General features: G+C 36.2%; 1 protein-coding gene across 1 annotated transcript in view; it reads right to left on the bottom strand.

Moving 5' to 3' along the window:
- Nucleotides 1–164: 164 nt before the first annotated feature.
- The window catches only part of LOC115213361 (double zinc ribbon and ankyrin repeat-containing protein 1), a 74,162-nt gene continuing 58,317 nt past the window's right edge, over nucleotides 165–16,009 (bottom strand). Inside the window, exons 17-20 of the mRNA XM_029782302.2 lie at nucleotides 10,164–10,244; nucleotides 7,408–7,541; nucleotides 4,739–4,813; nucleotides 165–895 (exon numbers count right to left, since the gene is read on the bottom strand). Coding sequence (XP_029638162.1) covers nucleotides 736–895; nucleotides 4,739–4,813; nucleotides 7,408–7,541; nucleotides 10,164–10,244 — 450 coding nt within the window. The 3' untranslated portion in view covers nucleotides 165–735. The remainder of the gene's footprint in view (nucleotides 896–4,738; nucleotides 4,814–7,407; nucleotides 7,542–10,163; nucleotides 10,245–16,009) is intronic.

The following is a 16,009-nucleotide window of genomic DNA, read 5'->3' on the forward strand; positions in this document are numbered from 1 at the left end:
GAGCTGAGGGAGGAACAAGACTAAGAAGATATAAAGTAGATGACAATGCAACAAGTGACACAGAATACAGTTTTAGATAAAAAAAATATTTGTATTCATACTAAATATGTTACTTGTTGAGAATGTGGTCACATTTAGCATACAAGTGAAGAATTAAAAAAAAGAAATCTGAAATTTTACAAGTGAAAAGATTTAAAGTTAAGTTATTAATGAGCATTAATATATGGCTGTGTTCAATTTACAATAAAATATTTCCAAGTTTAATGCTATTGTGTAGTACCTTGAGCAAGTTTCTTCAACAACTGTGTCAGATTCACCAAAGCTTTGCAAGTTAAATTTGGTTGATAGAAACTGGCAGCAGGCCATTAAATATATACCAATTGGTGTATAACAGCAAAATCAGTACTTTCACTAAAAATGTGAGTTCTGTGCCTTCGTGCCTGTCTACTTTGCTTTTTATCCTCAACAGTAAGGTAAAACAAATACTGAGTTAAAATATAATTAATAAAAACATGGAACTGAAACCAATAAAAGATAGTTTTATGAATTAGATTGAAAAAACAGGAAAAAAGAGAAAAAAAAACTGCAATCTCAAAACAAGAAAAAGAACCATAAGCCAAACAAAATAGCTTATGGAGGGCCTCTGGATATAAATGTGTGTTTATATCTGCATCCCTCATATGATCTTGTATTGGTGCCATCATGAAATGCACCAAGCTCCCTTGGTCAAAAAGGTTAATCTATTTGTAAGGGTTTGTTACTTAAAAGCTTCTCCAGTTGTGCTTGGCCAAGACTGGACATTAGCCGAGTTGTGATTTTATCGTAGCCACACTTCTTGGCTAAATCATGGGCAGTTTCGCCACGGTCATTCGTTCTGCTTGCTTCAGCTCCACACCTGCAAAAAAAACAGGAAAAAAAGTATCAAAATGGGAGACAATAAACGGGGTTGATTTAGATTTATTTTCTTATACTGGTTTCCTACAGTTTCTCACACTTGGTTCAGTGGTTAGGGCATTCAGATCACAATCATAAGGCTGTGAGTTCAATTCCCAGCAGTGCATTGTTTCCTTGAGCAAGCCACCTGAGTGGCTCCTATGCTAGTAGCACATAAAAGTATTCGCTACACTCTCAGAGTAGTTGACAGCTGTAGAAACCTTGCCAGATCAGATTGGATCCTGGTGCAGCCTCCTGGTTTGCCAGTTCCCAGCCAAACCATTCAACCCATGCCAGCATGGAAAGCAGACGTTAAACAACTATGATGATGAATGTTATATATGTAATAACCGAACTTGTTTCAAAGTAGCATAATCTTTATATATAAAAGTGAGGTTGTGTGCTGTCTGTCTCCTACGATTTAGATTCCTAACTACTCCCACATTTTGCGGTGCAGTGTAACCAAAGCCGGGTATCTTATAGTCGTGATTCATATCGAGCAATTCTGGGTATTAGCGCGTGTCTACGATTAGTCTACGATTTAAAAAAAAATTTACCATCAATTTTTCCCATTTTTAATGCATTTTTGGCATACATAAGGGAAGTAACTCTCTAAAAATTTATTATTAAATCTCAGAACGTAAAAAGCTACAGTAATCCCCCCCCCCTTTGTGGTTAGCCATATTGAGATGGCTATTATACTTTACATCTCTAAAAATACTTATATAGTTATTTCCCTTACAAACCCGAGTAATGCCGGGCGATACTGCTAGTGAAAAATAAAGCAGAAGCCAAGCACATAACACAAGCTTGTATGTGGCAATCCTCACAGACCTTGATGTGACCAGACAATCTGTTGTCTGGTTTAATGCCACCACATGAACTGTTGCAAGAATTTGGTCTTGGTTTCAAACCTAAGGTAAAAAAATGGTTGGTGGTTACTTTCTCCTTTTTCATCGCCAGTCTCAGCAGCAAAGCTCTTTCTTTGACCAAGTCAAATGAAGTTTTGACTCTATTATACCCAGGCAGGAATTTCGTTTAAGCAAGTGACAATCACACACACAGCATTGACAGGCCTCAACATACGGGTGCAGCACGACTGTCATTCTTATGAGTCACAGCCACAACAACGTTCATCTTACTCATACAAACATACATAATGTTTTCAACACAAGTCTTTGAAGATATTTTATCTCAGACATTTTCACCATATCATTCTATAAATTCAAAAGTTTGCATTGAGATGCATTGAAAGATACAGAAAATAATTTATTCTCAAATGCATGATAACACTAATACAATAGCATGAACAGGATAAATTATCCATATATTGCAGAAAAATTCGTTACCGGCCAGCCATGAGACTCGAACTCACATCCCTGTAATTACGTGTCAAGTGCTTTACAGGGATGTTCAAGTCTCATGGCAGGCTGGTAACAATTTTTTCTGCAATATATGGATAGTTTATCCTGTACATGCTATTGTATTGTATTAAAGGGTGTATATACATTTAGTATAGTTCACAGATGACACTGTTATAAGACAAAGCTGTTATTCCTAATTTATTGAAGGGAGCATTTAAATTCTAAACAGAATAATTATGCAGTGCGGGCAAAAAAAAAAAAAAAAAACAACATTGGTCAATAACTATATTTTTTGTTTCAGGGCTGAGACACTGCCTTGAAAATTTTTTAGCCAAATGAACCAGTCCCAATATTTTTTTCCCCCTTTGAGTCAAATAATTGTTCAATTGGTCTCTTTACGAACCGCTACGTTACAGGATGTAAACACACCAACATCGGTAGCCAGGCAGTGGTGGAGGACAAACACTGATATAAAGACACACACGGAGTTCCTTATTTCTTTACTACCCACAAGGGGATAAACACAGAGGGGACAAACGGATTAAGTCGATTACATCGACCCCAGTGCGTAACTGGTACTTATTTAATCGACTCTGAAAGGATGAAAGGCAAAGACACACACACGGATTTTCTATTTACCAAATCCCCTCACAAGGCTCTAGCCGGCCTGAAGCTATTGTAGAAGACACTTAACCGAGGTACCACGCAGTGGGACAGAACCCGGAACCCTGTGGTTGGGAAGCGAGCTTCTTACCACACAGCCACGCCTGCACCTATATATTTATACTAGCAGTATCGCCCGGCGTTGCTCGGGTTTGTAAGGGAAATAACTATATAAGCATTTTTAGAGAGTTACTTCCCTTATATAATAGCGAAAAAATGCATTAAAAATGGGAAAAAATGATGGTAAATTTTTTTTTAAATCGTTGACTCATCGTAGACGCGCGCTAATACCCAGAAGGGCCCGATATGAATCACGACTATAAGATACCTGATTTTTGTTAAACTGCACCGCAAAATGTGGGAGTAGTTAGGAATCTAAATCTTAGGAGACAGACACACAACTTCACTTTTATATATAAAGATTTGTGGAGTGAATGTTTGGTTATATAGTCAAGTTTGTTTCCCAACGAGCTTGTTAAATTCTACAACGCAACACCTAGGGAAATTGTTTTTTTACCAGGATTTCGATTTGTCCAGTGTCTAAAAAAAATATCGTGTGGTACTTCTTCCTCCATCAGACATACATGAAATCAGCGACTGACTCATTGGCAATCTATAACCAATGAGATTTATCGTTCATAAAATGCTAGCATAAAATAAATTTACGGGAGACAACTCTTGTTCTACTTGAATCTTATTACTGCCGTAGTTGCCTCCCTTCACCTGAAAACCATTTCTTAACATTCATTTTTTTTTTTTTTCGCTAACTTTCGAATGGCTCTTTCATTAAAATTATTATTCACTGAGCTTGTAAGTTTTAATTTGTTTTGAAACGGTTTGTCGTCATTTTAACTGAAATGATTTCTTCAACTGAAACTGAATCGTTAAATTGAGAAAAGAAAAAGTTACACATTTTTATGGGTGGATAAGTGATTCTTAAGATCTTTCTGAGACACTACTGATGAAACACATTGAGTTGGGGGTGATTTTTGCTGTCATCTTCCAGATCTCAGCAGCATAGATCGCTATTGGCAGTATTACTGTTTTGTACAGATGAATTTTCAGCTCTATATTATGTTATTGTTATACCAAAGTGTTATATTATATACACTCTTTTACTAGTTTCAGTCATTTGAGTGTGACCCCAGGACATATACTTTGTAAGCCTAGTACTTATTCTATTGGTCTCTTTTGCCAAGCTGCTAAGTTATGGGGATGTAAACACACCAGCATCGGCTGTCAAGCAATGTTGGGGGGACAAACATGTACACACATGTACATATAGATATATATATATATATATATTCTTTTACTTGTTTCAGTCATTTGACTGCGGCCATGCTGGAGCACCGCCTTTAGTTGAGCAAATCGACCCGGGACTTATTCTTTGTAAGCCCAGTACTTATTCTATCAGTCTCTTTTTGCCGAACCGCTAAGTAACGGGGACGTAAACACACCAGCATCGGTTGTCAAGCAATGCTAGGGGGACAAACACAGAGACACAAACATATACACACATGTACATATATATATATACATATATACGACGGGCTTCTTTTCAATTTCCGTCTACCAAATTCACTCACAAGGCTTTGGTTGGCCCGAGGCTATAGTAGAAGACACTTGCCCAAGCTGCCACACAGTGGGAATGAACCCGGAACCATATGGTTGGTAAGCAAGTTACTTACCACACAGCCACTCCTATGCATATACAGTTGAAAATAATTTCATTTGTTTGTATTAAAGGGTAAAAAAAAAAAGGGAAACTGTTTACTTACCGAAGCAGTGTGTCAACAATCTCAAGACCTTCATCTCCAAACTTGACAGCTTCATGTAAAACAGTGTTTCCTTGACTGCAAAGTAAAGCAAATAAAGTTCTTCAGTATTGCAATGCTGCAGGATATGTTTTTGACTTGATTAAATATTTATAGAATGCAAAGATACAGAAAATAATTTATTCCCAAATGCATGATAACCTTTCGTTACCAACTCGGCTGAAACTGGCTCTAGCTCTGAGTACAAATGTCTTGTTTCCATAAGTTCTGAATTAAAATCTTCCACCAAACCTTAGTCACAATTTATGTTCCTAACACTAGCTTAGTGATAACCAAGTTACTTTACTAAATTCTTTGTAATATTTAAAATTAATTGAAAGAAACACAGAGCATCTCAACAGAAATATGGTAACAAAAGGATTAAAATATATGATAGAGAAACAATTCTTAACCCTTTTGATGCCAACCTGGCTGAAACCGCTTCTGGTTCTGTAGTACAAATGTCTTGTTTTCATAAGTTTTGAATTAAAATCTTCCACCAAACCTTAGTCACAATTTATGTTCCTAACACTAGCTTAGTGATAACCAAGTTACTTTACTAAATTCTTTGTAATATTTAAAATTAATTGAAAGAAACACAGAGCATCTCAACAGAAATATGGTAACGAAAGGATTAAAATATATAATAGAGAAACAATTCTTAACCCTTTTGATACCAACCTGGCTGAAACCGCTTCTGGCTCTGTAGTACAAATGTCTTGTTTTCAAAAGTTCTGAATTAAAATCTTCCACCAAACCTTAGTCACAATTGATGTTCCTAACACTAGCTGAATGATAACTAAGTTATTTTACTAAATTCTTTGTTATATTTAAAGTAATTGAAAGAAACACAGAGCCTTTCAAAATAAATACAGTAACGAAAGGGTTAATACAATAGCATGTACAGGATAAACTATCCAGAAATTGCAGAAAAAATCGTTACCGGCTAGCACGAGACTCAAACACACATCCCTGTAAAGCACTTGATGCATAATCACAGAGATGTGAGTTTGAGTCTCATGACAGGCTGGTAACAATTTTTTCTGCCATGTATGGATAGTTTATCCTGTTCATGCTATTGTATTAGTGTTATCATGCATTTGAGAATAAATTATTTTCTGTATCTTTCAATGCATCTCAATGCAAACTTTTGAATTTATAGAATGCAGTTTAAAACCATTATTTACGGAACATTCATTTAGAAATTATGGACAACAGCAATACAGTGAAAGTTTTGAAGAAAATCATATTGTCATTTTCCCTAATGAATATGCAATTGATTCACTAATTTCACAACTTCATTAAAATAAAATCGCAACAAGGATGGTAGACATTGGTGATGCCATCACAAAGGAATATCTGTCAGAAAGAATTCATTCTCTGAGAACAGGAAACTAAAACTGGAAGAAATGATGGAGATATCAGATGCACAGACATGGCTGTATGGTTAAGAAACCTGCTTAGTAACCACATGGTTCTGGGTTCAGTCCCACTGTGTGACACTTTGTGCAAGTGACTTCTACAAAAGCCCCAGGCCCACCAATGTCTTGTGAGTGAATTTCGAAGATGGAAACTACGTAGAAGCCCATCATAATATATACGTGTGTGTGTGTGTGTGTGTGTGTGTCTTTGTGTTTGTTCCCATCCACCATTTGGAAACTGGTGTTGGTTTGTTTACGTCCTCGTAACATAGCAGTTTGGAAAAAGAGAATAAGCACCAGACGTAAGAAACAAGAACTGGGGTCGATTCGTTTGAGTAAAACCCTCCAAGGCGTTGCCCCAGCATGGCCACAGTCCAGTGACTGAATCAAGTAAAAGATAAAAGATATTGTATGTGAATTCATATAAATTCATATAGTGTTTTTTTTTTAACTTTTTCCATTCATTTTGTTTCATTTTTGAAACAATAAAACCTCAAACGTTATTCTTTTATCGATTATAGAGAACTGAGATGTGGTGCCACGTCATTGGTGCCACATCGTTAGTGTCACCAGACACAAGATGGAGATTTATTAATCCTTCCTGCTCTTAACCATAGATTTTACTGGTTTTATTCAATAAGACTGAGACCATGCTGGGGCATTATGTTCAACAATTTAAGTCAATGAACTCAACCACAGCACTCGGTCTGGTACTTCCTGTATCAATCCCCATTTAGAGAATAGCTAAGTCACCACAATACCTTTTACAGAGTTACTTCCCATAACATACATACATGCATGTGTGTGTGCATGCATGCATGCATGTATATACATGCATGTATGTATATGTGGGCTGAAGGTATTTTTCACTACCTTGTTATTAATTCAAAGTAAGACACCTGTTTCTGTGTCTCTATCTTACTCTAACCTTTCATCATCCGATACAAGATCGCCTCCTCCAATGCCCCCTTCTCTCTTGAAAGTTTTTTTCATTTGTCTTGCAAGTACTTGGTGACCCTGTCAGTGCAGGTGCCACTTAAAAGCACCCAGTCCACACTGTGAAGTGGTTGGTGTCTGGAAGGGCATCCAGCTGTAAAGTTTCTGCTGACAGTCTGATAAATAATAATCTTATTAATGATGGTAGCTTGTCTCAGATATTTAATCAATATAATGTTACTTAAATTCCTTTTGAGAAAAAGGGATTATACTTACCAAGATACGGGGCCTTTACGGTGTATATCAGCACCAGCCTGGACAATAACAGGTATACAGTCTTTGTGCTTATTCTTCACAGCCACATGAAGAACTGAGAAATCATTTTTATTTGTACAGTTTGGATCAGCACCCTGAAATTATATATTATTAGTATTATTATTCTATGTTTGACCTTTGCTTTATATTTGTACAAGTTGGCTCCAAGTCTCACACAGAGACCTCAAGAGGCAACAGGTTGGAAGTTCGTATTGTTGTTATGCCTAGTGTGCCATATATTTGGTTTTGTAAATTAAAACTTGATGTTACATAGAAATTATTATTATTATTATTATTATTATTACAATTATCATCATCATTATCATATTTACAATAGTGCATGCTTATTTAGTTAGCAGGTATTTTATCTTGAGATCTGATGACAAGTCTCCTCAAATCTCAAGAATTCTTCTTAACCCTTTCATTACCAACCCAGCCAAAACCGCCTCTGGCTCTGTAGTACAAATCTCTTGTTTTCATAAGTTTTGAATTAAAATCTTCCACCAAACCTTAGTCACAATTTATGTTCCTAACATGAGCTTAATGATAACCAAGTTATTTTACTAAATTCTTTGTTATATTTAATGTAATTGAAAGAAACGCATCTCAAAATAAATACAGTAACGAAAAGGTCAAGATTCTTGCAGAATATAAAATAGTACTTTTCTGCAGGTCAATAATGCAAGTTTCAATTCCAATTTCTTTCAGTCTTTTTTATGTAGCATTTTCATTGTTGTGCTAAGTGCACCTATTATTATTATTATTATTATTATTGAGTGAGAGAGCAGTGCATGCCATCAGAGTGACACTGGGGTAAAATATACGAAGCCCAGTATACCCATCATGACTACCCGTCTGATAAGGGTACACCAGGCACATGCATCACATGATAATCTCATATCAAGATTAAGAGCGCATTATTATTATTATTATTATTATTATTACTGAAGGCAGTAAGCAGGCAGAATTGTTAACATGTGGGGCAAAATGCTTAGCGGTATTTTGTCTGTCGCTACGTTCTGAGTTCAAATTCCGCTGAGTTTGACTTTGCCTTTCATCCTTTCGGGGTCGATAAATTAAGCATCAGTCAAGTACTGGGGTCAATGTGATTGATTGTCCTCATCTCCTTGTCACTCTCTGTGTCACGCTGAATATCCCCGAGAACTACGTTAAGGGTACACGTGTCTGTGGAGTGCTCAGCCACTTGCACGTTAATTCCACGAGCAGGCTGTTCCGTTGATCGGATCAACCGGAACCCTTGTCGTCGGAACCGACGGAGTGCTTCCATAGAATATGATTCTTATTAAAACTGAATATACGAGTCTGTCGCACCACCGCAGTTTCATGCCATTGTGATCTTCAGGCAAAACATAATGGTGTGAAACTTGAGTTTTGAAACAAACTCTCAGCATCAGTTTTAATGAGAAACTATTTTGGTGTCTTTATCTTTTATCTTTTAATTGTTTCAGTCATTAAGCTGTGGCCATGCTGGAGCACTGCCTTAAAGACTTTTTAGTTGAATGCATTGATGCCCCTCCCCCCAGCACTCATCTGTCTTAAGCTTGGTACTTGTTCTATTGATCTCTTTTGCTGAACCACAAAGTCACACTCCAACAGCAGTTGGCAAGTGGTTGGGACAAACACACGCACACACACACACACACACACACAAACATACACACACACACACACACAAACACACACACACACACACAAACATACAGACACACACACACACAAACATGCACACACACACACACACACAACAGTTTCAGTTTCCGTCGACCTAAATTCATTCACAAAGTATTGGTTGTCTGAGGACCATAACAGAAGTCATTTGCCCAAGGAGCCACGTAATGGAACTGAACCTAAAACCATTTGGTTGGGAAGCCAGTTTTTCAGGACATAGCCATGCCTCACACACACAACAGGCTTCTTTCAGTTTCTGTCTCCCGATCCTCTCACAAGGCTCTGGGGCTAGAGCAGAAGGCACTCCAAGGTGCCACAAAGTGGGGCTGAACCCAAGACAACATGGTTGGCAAACAAGCCACATCTGTGCCTCATCATTCTTTGCATTTGATCAATGATGGAAATGATTCCTAAATGTAGAAATTTTTTGAATCTCTTTTAAAGAAATACAAATAGGCGTAAGAGTGGCTGTGTGGTAAGTAGCTTGCTTACGAACCACATGGTTCTAGGTTCAGTCCCACTGCGTGGCACCTTGGGCAAGTGTCTTCTGCTATAGCCCCGGGCCGACCAAAGCCTTGCAAGTGGATTTGGTAGATGGAAACTGAAAGAAGCCCATTGTATATATGTATATAAATATATGTATGCATGTGTTTATATATATGTGTGTGTGTGTGTATGTGTTTGTGTGTCTGTGTTTGTCCCCCCAACATTGCTTGACAACTGATGCTGGTGTGTTTACGTCCCCGTAAGTTAACGGTTCGGCAAAAGAGACCGATAGAATAAGTACTAGGCTTACAAAGAATAAGTCCTGGGGTCGATTTGCTCGACTAAAGGTGGTGCTCCAGCATGGCCGCAGTCAAATGACTGAAACAAGTAAAAGAGTAAAAAGAGAGTATATGCAAATTCTGCAGAAACCATTCCACTTTGTTCTGGAAACTAAATAATACAACAAAAATTATAAATGAATAAAACAATATATGAAAAAGAAAATGATGTCATGAAACTGTATTATTACTAGAAATACTGACTTCATCAAAAAGGCGTTGGACTTCTTTGATATCACCTTCTCCATTAACACAAAACTGCTGGAACAAATTCTTGTCAATTGCCTGAAAAAAATATGACATCAATCATCATGATTTCTACAAAGTATAGTATGACATTCACACCAACCCAGCCATATCAGGCCCAAATATTCTACTTTGTTTTATGTTTAAACTGGCCAGATTCAGCCTCTCACGCATACCCTACAATGGCATTTTGAAAATAGACAATCACATCATTGAAATCTTGAAGCTATGAGATAATATGTGATTAATTCAAAATAATGGGAATAAAGAAGTACTACATTTGACAGAGAAATATGAATGTTAGAGGATTAAATGTCTACACGAAAATAAGTAATTAGTTTGTGGGATCATAATATATTTCATCATGGAATAAGGCAGTGAAATGGTAGAATTATAGCAGTGGCTGTGTGGTAGGAAGCTTGCTTCCCAACCACTTGTTTCCGGGTTCAGTCCCACTGTGTGGTACTTTGGGTAAGTGTCTTCTACTATAGCCTTGGGCCAACAAAAACCTTGTGAGTGGATTTGGTTGGCAGAAACTGAAAGAAGCCTGGAAGCTTACTTTCAGAAGCTCTTTCTTCATCTTCTGTCCACCAAATCCATCGACAAGGTATGACTTGACCCAGGGCTATAATAGAAGACTTTTGCCCGAGGTACCATTCAGTGAGACAGAACCCAACACTACACGCCTGGGAAGTGAACTTCTCCAGCACATACCCATGATTGCACTTTTGTTGCTAAAACTTAACCTACAAAAGAATTTGGTCCTTTGAGCTTCTGCAATCAGTGAAAGATTCTAATGTTCCAGACATTTACCATTCTTCCTAAACAAAGAAATTAAAAGGGTGATCCCCTTTGATTACAAGATTATCATGGATTTCATAAGTTCCAGACATTTACCATTCTTCCTAAACAAAGAACTTAAAAGGGTGATCCCCTTTGATTACAAGATTATCAGGGATTTCATAAGTTCCAGACATTTACCATTCTTCCTAAACAAAGAACTTAAAAGGGTGATCTCCTTTGATTACAAGATTATCATGGATTTCATAAGTTCCAGACATTTACCATTCTTCCTAAACAAAGAACTTAAAAGGGTGATCCCCTTTGATTACAAGATTATCAGGGATTTCATAAGTTCCAGACATTTACCATTCTTCCTAAACAAAGAACTTAAAAGGGTGATCCCCTTTGATTACAAGATTATCATGGATTTCATAAGTTCCAGACATTTACCATTCTTCCTAAACAAAGAAATTAAAAGGGTGATCCTCTTTGATTACAAGATTATCAGGGATTTCATAAGTGCCAGACATTTACCATTCTTCCTAGGGATTTCATAAGTTCCAGACATTTACCATTCTTCCTAAACAAAGAAATTAAAAGGGTGATCCCCTTTGATTACAAGATTATCATGGATTTCATAAATTCCAGACATTTACCATTCTTCCTAAACAAAGAACTTAAAAGGGTGATCCCCTTTGATTACAAGATTATCATGGATTTCATAAGTTCCAGACATTTACCATTCTTCCTAAACAAGAAATTAAAAGGGTGATCCTCTTTGATTACAAGATTATCAGGGATTTCATAAGTGCCAGACATTTACCATTCTTCCTAAACAAAGAACTTAAAAGGGTGATCCCCTTTGATTACAAGATTATCATGGATTTCATAAGTCCAGACATTTACCATTCTTCCTAAACAAGAAATTAAAAGGGTGATCCTCTTTGATTACAAGATTATCAGGGATTTCATAAGTGCCAGACATTTACCATTCTTCCTAAACAAAGAACTTAAAAGGGTGATCCCCTTTGATTACAAGATTATCATGGATTTCATAAGTTCCAGACATTACCATTCTTCCTAAACAAAGAAACTAAAAGGGTGATCCTCTTTGATTACAGATTATCAGGGATTTCATAAGTGCCAGACATTTACCATTCTTCCTAAACAAAGAACTTAAAAGGGTGATCCCCTTTGATTACAAGATTATCAGGGATTTCATAAGTTCCAGACATTTACCATTCTTCCTAAACAAAGAACTTAAAAGGGTGATCCCCTTTGATTACAAGATTATCAGGGATTTCATAAGTGCCAGACATTTACCATTCTTCCTAGGGATTTCATAAGTTCCAGACATTTACCATTCTTCCTAAACAAAGAACTTAAAAGGGTGATCCCCTTTGATTACAAGATTATCAGGGATTTCATAAGTTCCAGACATTTACCATTCTTCCTAAACAAAGAACTTAAAAGGGTGATCCCCTTTGATTACAAGATTATCATGGATTTCATAAGTTCCAACATTTACCATTCTTCCTAAACAAAGAACTTAAAAGGGTGATCCCCTGATTACAAGATTATCAGGGATTTCATAAGTTCCAGACATTTACCATTCTTCCTAAACAAAGAACTTAAAAGGGTGATCCCCTTTGATTACAAGATTATCATGGATTTCATAAGTTCCAGACATTTACCATTCTTCCTAAACAAAGAAATTAAAAGGGTGATCCTCTTTGATTACAAGATTATCAGGGATTTCATAAGTGCCAGACATTTACCATTCTTCCTAAACAAAGAACTTAAAAGGGTGATCCCCTTTGATTACAAGATTATCATGGATTTCATAAGTTCCAGACATTTACCATTCTTCCTAAACAAAGAAATTAAAAGGGTGATCCTCTTTGATTACAAGATTATCAGGGATTTCATAAGTGCCAGACATTTACCATTCTTCCTAAACAAAGAACTTAAAAGGGTGATCCCCTTTGATTACAAGATTATCAGGGATTTCATAAGTTCCAGACATTTACCATTCTTCCTAAACAAAGAAATTAAAAGGGTGATCCTCTTTGATTACAAGATTATCAGGGATTTCATAAGTGCCAGACATTTACCATTCTTCCTAAACAAAGAACTTAAAAGGGTGATCCCCTTTGATTACAAGATTATCATGGATTTCATAAGTTCCAGACATTTACCATTCTTCCTAAACAAAGAAACTAAAAGGGTGATCCTCTTTGATTACAAGATTATCAGGGATTTCATAAGTGCCAGACATTTACCATTCTTCCTAAACAAAGAACTTAAAAGGGTGATCCCCTTTGATTACAAGATTATCAGGGATTTCATAAGTTCCAGACATTTACCATTCTTCCTAAACAAAGAATTTAAAAGGGTGATCCCCTTTGATTACAAGATTATCAGGGATTTCATAAGTGCCAGACATTTACCATTCTTCCTAGGGATTTCATAAGTTCCAGACATTTACCATTCTTCCTAAACAAAGAAATTAAAAGGGTGATCCCCTTTGATTACAAGATTATCATGGATTTCATAAATTCCAGACATTTACCATTCTTCCTAAACAAAGAAATTAAAAGGGTGATCCTCTTTGATTACAAGATTATCAGGGATTTCATAAGTGCCAGACATTTACCATTCTTCCTAAACAAAGAACTTAAAAGGGTGATCCCCTTTGATTACAAGATTATCAGGGATTTCATAAGTTCCAGACATTTACCATTCTTCCTAAACAAAGAACTTAAAAGGGTGATCCCCTTTGATTACAAGATTATCAGGGATTTCATAAGTTCCAGACATTTACCATTCTTCCTAAACAAAGAACTTAAAAGGGTGATCCCCTTTGATTACAAGATTATCATGGATTTCATAAGTTCCAGACATTTACCATTCTTCCTAAACAAAGAACTTAAAAGGGTGATCCCCTTTGATTACAAGATTATCAGGGATTTCATAAGTGCCAGACATTTACCATTCTTCCTAAACAAAGAACTTAAAAGGGTGATCCCCTTTGATTACAAGATTATCAGGGATTTCATAAGTTCCAGACATTTACCATTCTTCCTAAACAAAGAACTTAAAAGGGTGATCCCCTTTGATTACAAGATTATCAGGGATTTCATAAGTGCCAGACATTTACCATTCTTCCTAAACAAAGAACTTAAAAGGGTGATCCCCTTTGATTACAAGATTATCAGGGATTTCATAAGTGCCAGACATTTACCATTCTTCCTAAAACAAAAGAAAGTAAAAGGGTGATCCCTTTGATTACAAGATTATCAGGGATTTCATAAGTGCCAGACATTACCATTCTTCCTAAAAAAAAAAAACTTAAAAGGTGATCCCTTTGATTACAAGATTATCAGGGATTTCATAAGTTCCAGACATTTACCATTCTTCCTAAACAAAGAACTTAAAAGGGTGATCCCCTTTGATTACAAGATAATCATGGATTTCATAAGTTCCAGACAATTTACCATTCTCCTAAACAAAGAACTTAAAAGGGTGATCCCCTTTGATTACAAGATTATCAGGGATTTCATAAGTTCCAGACATTTACCATTCTTCCTAAACAAAGAACTTAAAAGGGTGATCCCCTTTGATTACAAGATTATCATGGATTTCATAAGTGCCAGACATTTACCATTCTTCCTAAACAAAGAAACTAAAAGGGTGATCCTCTTTGATTACAAGATTACAGGGATTTCATAAGTTCCAGACATTTACCATTCTTCCTAAACAAAGAACTTAAAAGGGTGATCCCTTTGATTACAAGATTATCAGGATTTCATAAGTTCCAGACATTTACCATTCTTCCTAAACAAAGAAATTAAAAGGGTGATCCTCTTGATTACAGAATTATCAGGGATTTCATAAGTGCCAGACATTTACCAGTTCCTAAACAAAGAACTTAAAAGGGTGATCCCCTTTGATTACAAGATTATCATGGATTTCATAAGTTCCAGACATTTACCATTCTTCCTAAACAAGAAAACTAAAAGGGTGATCTCTTTGATTACAAGATTATCAGGGATTTCATAAGTGCCAGACATTTACCATTCTTCCTAAACAAAGAACTAAAAGGGTGATCCCCTTTGATTACAAGATTATCAGGGATTTCATAAGTTCCAGACATTTACCATTTTTCCTAAACAAAGAATTTAAAAGGGTGATCCCCTTGATTACAAGATTATCAGGGATTTCATAAGTGCCAGACATTTACCATTCTTCTAGGGATTTCATAAGTTCCAGACATTTACCATTTCCTAAACAAAGAAATTAAAAGGGTGATCCCCTTTGATTACAAGATTATCATGGATTTCATAAATTCCAGACATTTACCATTCTTCCTAAACAAAGAAATTAAAAGGGTGATCCTCTTTGATTACAAGATTATCAGGGATTTCATAAGTGCCAGACATTTACCATTCTTCCTAAACAAAGAACTTAAAAGGGTGATCCCTTTGATTACAAGATTATCAGGGATTTCATAAGTTCCAGACATTTACCATTCTTCCTAAACAAAGAACTTAAAAGGGTGATCCCCTTTGATTACAAGATTATCAGGGATTTCATAAGTTCCAGACATTTACCATTCTTCCTAAAAACAAAGAACTTAAAAGGGTGATCCCCTTTGATTACAAGATTATCAGGGATTTCATAAGTTCCAGACATTTACCATTCTTCCTAAACAAAGAACTTAAAAGGGTGATCCCCTTTGATTACAAGATTATCAGGGATTTCATAAGTGCCAGACATTTACCATTCTTCCTAAACAAAGAACTTAAAAGGGTGATCCCCTTTGATTACAAGATTATCAGGGATTTCATAAGTTCCAGACATTTACCATTCTTCCTAAACAAAGAACTTAAAAGGGTGATCCCCTTTGATTACAAGATTATCAGGGATTTCATAAGTGCCAGACATTTACCATTCTTCCTAAACAAAGAAATTAAAAGGGTGATCCCCTTTGATTACAAGATTATCAGGGATTTCATAAG

The sequence above is a fragment of the Octopus sinensis genome, linkage group LG6 (assembly GCF_006345805.1).
Source record: "Octopus sinensis linkage group LG6, ASM634580v1, whole genome shotgun sequence".
NCBI lineage: Eukaryota > Metazoa > Mollusca > Cephalopoda > Octopoda > Octopodidae > Octopus > Octopus sinensis.